This window comes from Hevea brasiliensis, chromosome 7, assembly GCF_030052815.1.
Source record: "Hevea brasiliensis isolate MT/VB/25A 57/8 chromosome 7, ASM3005281v1, whole genome shotgun sequence".
Classification (NCBI taxonomy): domain Eukaryota; kingdom Viridiplantae; phylum Streptophyta; class Magnoliopsida; order Malpighiales; family Euphorbiaceae; genus Hevea; species Hevea brasiliensis.
The window spans coordinates 92,267,541-92,275,478 of NC_079499.1; the positions used below are offsets into that span (position 1 = coordinate 92,267,541).

A 7,938-nucleotide genomic window follows, 5' to 3' on the forward strand; every position below is an offset into this window, starting at 1 on the left:
AGTATAATATTTATTTTTTATTATTGTTGTTAAATAATATTTTTATAATAAAAATTACTGTAGTAAAATTTTATGCAACACTCTACTCTCTCTCTCTCTCCCTCTCTCTCTAGAGAAAGTAAGATATAGTGAATTTTGAGGTAATTTTTGTTTTGACATTATTTTTTTATTATTGATGTTAAATAATAATTTTATAATATAAATTACTATAGTTTAATTTTTTATTATACTATAAAAAATATGCTGTAGTATAATTTTCTCTCTCTCTCTCTCTCTCTCTCTCTCTCTTTGTGTTTATAGAGAAATTAAGGTGCAGTAAATTTTGAGGTAATTTTTATTTTAAGATATTTTTTATTATTGATGTTAAATAATAATTTTATAATATAAATTACTATAGTTTAATTTTTTATTATATTGTAAAAAAATACTATAGTATAATGTTTTTTGACACTCTAATCTCTCTCTCTCTCTCTCTCTCTCTCTCTCTCTCTCTCTCTCTTTGCGCCTATAGAAAAATTAAGATGTAGTAAATTTTGAGGTAATTTTTATTTTGAGATATTTTTTTATTATTGATTTTAAATAATAATTTTATAATATAAATTACTATAGTTTAATTTTTTATTATACTGTAAAAAAATGCTGGAGCATAATTTTTTCTAACACTCTAATGTCTCTCTCTCTCTCTCTCTCTCTCTCTCTCTCGTTGTGCTTGTAGAGAAATTAAGGTGCAGTAAATTTTGAGGTAATTTTTATTTTGAGATATTTTTTTATTATTGAAGTTAAATAATAATTTTATGATATAAATTACTATAGATTAATTTTTTATTATACTATAAAAACATACTGTAATATACATTTTTGTGACACTCTAATCTCTCCCCTTCCCTGTCACACCTTACTCCTCTATAAGACATAACATAATCCCGTAGTATACCTAATGACTTACCGAACTTCACCTACCGATAACCCATTAAGCACACTACAATGGATTTTAAAACCATTTTCTTATTTTTTAAAAGTGGTGAGCATTTTTTGTAGGAATTAAAAACATTTAATTGAAGTTGAAAAGTTATGTAAAATTTTTGACCAATTTTATTTTTTGGCAAATTCTGGAAAAATTTCGATAGAGTGCAGTCAGTAATTGAGAAAAACAAAAAAATTTACCTGTGGAAAAACGCTTCCAATAATAGCACTTCATCAAATCTCAACCACCAAATCATTCAATCAACATAAATCCATTCAATCTCCACAGTTCAAAATAAAATTTTATCTCAATAGTTCAAAATAAGCTATGCACATTGCATTCAAAATAAGAAATTTATATTTGCAGTTAAATCCAAAAGACAATAGTATTACACATTAACTGTACAACTGCTCAGTTACAAAAGTACACATGACTACAAAATTATTTACATCTAGAAATTAGAAGGGTATAATCAAATACTCGTACAAAAGTCTCTGGATAGTCCCCACAATCAGTAGCTCACTTTGCTACTTTTTGGTTGCCTTTATTTGCGACAGCAAAAAGAGCTATCGCTGAGTATAAAAATACTCAGTGATACACAATAATATATTAAATGCATAATATAAAACATTTATGAACAATTCACAATTCAAAATTTTCACAATCACATTTCACACTTTTTCAAAGCTCATTATAGCACCGTTTTGGTCAAATGATTTAATAAATATAGTGTTACCAATTCATACACAACTTAAGTCATGACACAAAATTTTCGATCAATGCCATATTGTACACCACGACAAAGCAATCTACAACCTCACTAATCAAAATCAATGAGGGAGGTGGCTTGCTAGCTAATGAGTACTCATCCAATCTCGACTTTAACTGGTAAGCCAAAGAGAGAGGAAAATGAATGATCTCAACCCCATAAATGGAGGAGGAATGATGTGATACTGTCATACAAAGTGTGAACACAAAATTAATTCAAAACAATTTATTCAAATAATTTGTGAGAAATCTGGTCAATTTCCAAATCATATTCACAATTATAAATTGCAACACAATTCATAATTAATTCAAAAATCAAAATTTCAAGAATCATATATTTAAACAAAAATTACTGTGCACAGACTTGATATGAGTCACCTCTAGGCCTTGACTCAGTCCTTTGTCCCTTCCGGGTCTTTTTCAGTCTAAACACACAATTGACAGTGTTTCAGTACCTTATCTCACAATAAATTTAATAATTAATTCATATATACTTAATTCTAGCCCCAATATGCTTAAACTAACGTTCTTGGAAATTTTCATTTAAGGGTTACTATTCATGTCAATATGTTGACTTTCTTATGCTTAATAGGTATGAGAAATCCAATTATACCTATATACCATATTTTGGGTGCCAAATTTATTGGTTTTGATTGTTTCTTTAAATTTTTGCTCTCTTAGGTACAATTTCAAAATTTTCAGATTTGATGTCTTATTTTATATTGTTCCATTGGTCATGTTGCTATGGGAATTTGACAAAGTGTTCTTCATAAAACTTGTTCTTTATTATCTTAACTTTAATTTCTTTTTTTGAATCACTCCATTTGAAGTTTTGTATCCCAAGATATGGCCATTTGAACATAGCTGACAGGATTGGTCAACCCATAATTTCTAGGCACTTAATTTGGTTCTGACAGTTTTGGATCACTAACTTTGGGTGGCCAAATGACTTGGTTATGGGCAGAATTTGGGTTGGTGTCTTCATTAAAATTGTAGTGCTATGTCATACCTTTCTAATGCCACAAAAATCAGGTCATTTGGACCTGTATAGCCTAAATTATGGCCAAATGAACAAACACTGTTCATTTGGTCATTTTGGTACAGTGATAGTGCACTACACTCGGGTTTGACCTAATTGTTCACTAGGTTATGGTCATTTTCAGGGCATAATTCCTAAATGAAAAATGTGCCATTATGTGTCTGTTTTCATTCCCAATTGGTCTCATACTAATTGGGTTGGTAAATTTTCAGTTTTGATCCCTGAAAGGGACCTAGGTCAAGCTGCCAGAATATGAACACTAACCAATCCGAATTACAATTTGGTTCTACCAATTCACACACATCACAAATGGTCCCAATTGACCATTTCTCAACTCAACTAAGGTCAATTGCCTCAATTGACCAATTCCCCAATTTTTCTCCAAATTTTCACATGCTTAAGAACCCTAATTACATAAATTTAATATCTAATGAAATCAAAATATATATCCATGGTCTACATACATAATTCAACCTAAATAACCATTCAAATGCATCAAATTTATTCAATTCCAACTCCACCTTTGGCTAGTCGAAATCCCAATCAATCCCCCATAGGTGTTTTCTTTTGATTTTTAAGTTGAGTTCTAGGTTAATTGAGCTAAACACACAAATAATAAATTAAAAATTTCAACTTAAATTACTAACCTCCACTTAACTTTCAATTCTTCACTTTCTTCCTTTTTTTCTTTTCTTTCCTTCTTCTAATGCCTCCTCAAGTGAAGAAAACAAGTTTTTATGGATTAATTTTGGGGAATTTAGGGTTTTGTTGAGTGAAATCAAGCTTGTATTCAAGCTTTAATGGAGGTGGAAATGGAAAGAGAGAGGGAGGTGAGGAAGAAGGCTACGGTACTTGAAGAGGACCAAGTAAAAAAAAAAAAGATTTTCATTTTATTTTAATGGTCTTTTAAGTTATAATTATCCCCTAATATCAAATTTTAAAATTTAGAAATTATTGCATCATGCATGAGGTAAGATGATGATGTGATAATCCACTTTTTTCTTTTCTTTTTCTATTTTCTCCATTTTTCTATTCTTCTTTAATTTAATTCTCTATTCCAAATTTTTCATTTCTCTGATTTTATTAGACAATTAGGTCAGGAGTCAGCTCTAGGGGTGAATTGACCAAATTGCCCCTCACCGGTCTAATCCAGTTTGCTAGTTATTTAATATTTCTTCCAGATCATTGACCTAATTATTTGACCTACTTAACAATTTTTTTCTGTGATTTTCTCTTTTTCACTGTGTTCGCAATAGTCCTAAGGACCGTGGCATCACATTTTTTGGTTCAAGATTCGGGTTAAGACTGACCTCGCAGTCACTTCTCGGGAAGGTCACCGATCGCTGTGATTCTCAGCTCATTTAAGCTTTTATGTTCTATTTTTCTTATTTATACTTACTTATCAAGTAGCCACTATTTATTTGAGTTCAAGGCTTATCTATGTGTCTTAGACATGGTTATAATTTCTTTAATTGTCCGGACTGACACCAGTCACCGGAACAATAAAATGTACCAGGCTATGCAAATAGGGGTGTTACACTCCCTCTCTCTCTTTGTGCCTATAGAAAAATTAAGGTGTAGTGAATTTTGAGATAATTTTTTTATTGTTGATGTTAAATAATAATTTTATAATATAAATTACTATAGTTTAATTTATAAGAACATTCTAAAAAAACTATTGTAGTATAATTTTTTGTGACACTCTAATCTCTCCCTCCCTCCTCTCTCTCTCTCTCTCTCTTTGCTTGTAGAGAAATTAAGGTGCAGTAAATTTGGAGAAAATTTTTATTTTGAGCTAATTTTTGTTTATTATTCATATATGACATTTTATGATTACTGTGGAAAATTTTAAGGTAATATTTATTTTGACATTAATTTTTGTATTATTATTGTTATATGAAAATTTAAACAGAAATTGATGTGAATGCAAAACTTTATTTGTTAAGTTTTTTATATAAGGTGTTATAATAGATATTAATACATTAAGAGATTAATAATTACAATGAATGTTTGTTAATTTTTTTGATAATAGAAGAGTAATAATACATCACAGTGAGAGATTAATAAGTTGATTATTACGCTTGATAGGAATGGAAGGATAACAAATGCACAGTAGAAATTACCTCCAGCCAAGTCCATCAGATCCATCAATACTCAGACACCAAAGACTTCATCCGTTGGAGTCCATTTGGGAAGGTACAATACAGGAAGAGGTGTTAACCTGTAGAAGACATGTAGATGTTCTTCACTTGGATGCCCCTCCAGAATTGATTGTCCCTCATTTGAAAAAAAGTGGTTTTATTAGAGTATCTCGAATCAGATTTTTTGCATTAGATTGGCACCTGATATCAGCTCTAGTTGAAAGGTGGAAGCCTGAGACGCACATGTTTATGTTGCCGATAGGAGAGTGCACTATCACTCTAGAAGATATCGACATAATGACTGGATTGCCTATAGATGGTCATGCAATGACTGACAATTCTAGATAGGATTGGCTATTTGTTTGTGAAGAATATCTAGGTGTAAGGCCACCTCCACATCTATTTAAGGTAGACTAGATATGTTATGGCTTATGGGTCAATTTGAAGCTATTCCTAAAGCAGCAGATGACACGACTTTATTTATACATGCACGAGCATATATAATGCATCTAATTGGAGGTTTGCTTTTCAATGACAAGTAAAATGCTCGTGTTAATTTGATATTCCTACCACTGCTTGCAGATATGGGACAGGCTGGGCAATATAGTTGGGGTTTAGCATGCCTTACATATCTATATAGGGAGCTTTGCCATGGTGCAGATCCTGAAACTAAAGAGATATCTGGTGCCATTTTCATCTTACGAATTTGGGCATGGGAGAGAATTAAGTCAGTTGCTCCATCATTACCAGATCCAGCACTGCATGATAATGCTCTATTGGGTAGTAGGTACATATGATAATATTTTTTTATATCTAATACAAAATTCACATATTTATAAATTAAAATATAAATTAATGGATTACTTTGCAGGTGGAGCAATATGCGATAGGTAACACAAGTAACGACGCACGTATTAATCCAAATGAGCGATAATATTGACAAAATGGCAAATAATGATGTAAGATACATCATGACATATTTCTATTAAATTAACTAAAAGAGTTAATCTCATTTTCATGATTTCCATGTAACAACTATTTTTCTCTCTATTTATATTTGCAATTTATATGGGAACCATACACCCAAGATGTACTAAATGGTTTGCCTGAGTATTGCATGCAAAGGGAGGGTGTATGATAGGCAATGGTGCCACTAATCTGCTTTCACATTATTGAGTGGCACTAACCTCATAGGGTATTAAAGCAATTTGGTTTGCAACAACCGATCCCTCGGCCCCCTTGTCAAACAGATAACATGCATCAAACTTTGCTGCGATAAGGTGATGGTGACTGGGCAACATTTAATGCCCAGTATATTAATAGATGGAATAGACATCACCAATTCATTGTACCAGGTGAAGCTGTTACAAGGCCACTCCACCATCATTCACAGTACATGAAGTGGTATTGCCGCGTGTCTAGACGATGGATCTCAGTAACAGGAGTTACTATAAGTTCTATGGTAAAGTGTCATTCGTATATTTTTTTTTCCTTAACTATGTATTTGCCTATTTAGTAATAAATGAAGTGTATAATTTTGTTATATTCAACATTATGTTTTGCAAAATATGGCTTGGAAGAATTGCTTATTACATTGGAGGACCCATCCACGTAGAATGCTACATATAACAAAAGATTGGTCCTAAACATGCTACGAGCCCTGGAGCAGGAGAAGCGTCTTATTAATCAACGACCACCATATCCAGATTCGGCCCCATAAGTGCATGTTTTTAGGGAGTTGTTAGAAGATCCATTGATTGCATGACCATAGCAACAGCAGAGAAGGCATAGGGGTGGTCAAGCAAGACAAAGGGAGCAATCCCAATAATCTAGAATGCCAATCATTGAACCGGTGCCACACCCTGTCTTTTACCATCCCTTTGACAGTTTTGATGCATGGACACAACCTCCCACCCAAATTCCTGAAGTTGGTCCATCAACATCCATTCTGATTTTCACTGAATTCTTACAAAGCCAGTATACGGATTAGACCCCTGGTCCATCCATGCCAAGCCCTTCTAGACAGTGGATGCCATCGTCTACACATCATATGATGCAATAAGAAAGGACATCATTTGACTTCATTCCGAGTTAACATGAGAGGACACCATTTGATGCAATGTTCGCCTCTTTCTCTCGACCATACACTGATGTATCTTCGACATCACGGTATGGGTTTAGTGCTGTAGAAGCTTCAGAGATGTATTTTGTACCTCATGATTCTGGGCTTAGGACTTTTGCATCAGGGGTGGGACTCTTTAGGAGTTATGAATCTAGTTGAAGGCAAAATGAGGTAGGTCGATCTTTAAGCATGCAGCAAACTGGACCAGAACTTCAACTAATGTCCACACATGATGTTGATGTACCTGAAGATGAAGGAGAACATCACATACACGAGAGGTGGGTTAGAATGTTACGTCCTGCAGGACAGAGGAGGCATCCAGGATGTGGCACGTGACCTTTTTTTATAGAACAATCTTCATTTATTATAATATTTGAAATTAATTGTATTGATGTCACTAATTTTGCAAATGTAAACTCTGCTTATAGAATAATGTATTTATAGATATATAAACATAAGTCTTGAAATTTAACTTAACCATCAAGAACGTAGTTACTAATTTAAGTAAACATAATTTCACCAAATAGTAGCAGTCATAAACATAAAAATTATACATCCATACAATAATTCGTACAGTCCATACTTATAAATATCATGACTAGGCAATTTTCTTGCAATGTCTGAATTTTTCACCTTTAATTGTGTAACACCCCTCACCCGACTACAGTATAGCCGAGTGAAGTGTGCTACATTCGGTGTCGGAGCACCCTATCTTGTCTTACTTTATTATTTTAATAATTTGATCTCGTTATATTTTAATATCAATTATTTTTTCAGAGAGAAACCAGTGGATTTTCCCCTATTTTATTATCAATTGATGTATTTTACTATTCACCTGCTTGAAATTTTCAATAATATTTTTAAAATAAAAATCTCATCATTTTAAGCATCATCTATATATTTC

The 7,938-nt window shown here is 32.4% G+C and overlaps 1 protein-coding gene across 1 annotated transcript; it reads left to right on the plus strand.

The window, feature by feature from the left end:
- Positions 1–4,876: 4,876 nt before the first annotated feature.
- LOC110670066 (serine/threonine-protein phosphatase 7 long form homolog) lies at positions 4,877–5,802 on the plus strand. The gene is made up of 3 exons (XM_021832007.2): positions 4,877–5,231; positions 5,495–5,699; positions 5,784–5,802. Exons 1-3 carry the CDS (start codon positions 4,877–4,879, stop codon positions 5,800–5,802), a joined length of 579 nt encoding a protein of 192 aa, XP_021687699.1.
- The last annotated feature ends 2,136 nt before the right edge of the window (positions 5,803–7,938 follow it).

Bases quoted from the DNA above. Each gene is read 5' to 3' on its own strand.
- LOC110670066 (XM_021832007.2), top strand. From the start codon at position 4,877: ATGCACAGTAGAAATTACCTCCAGCCAAGTCCATCAGATCCATCAATA. The intron at 5,232-5,494 runs GTCATGCAATGA...CACTGCTTGCAG, and splicing joins GACTGGATTGCCTATAGATG to ATATGGGACAGGCTGGGCAA.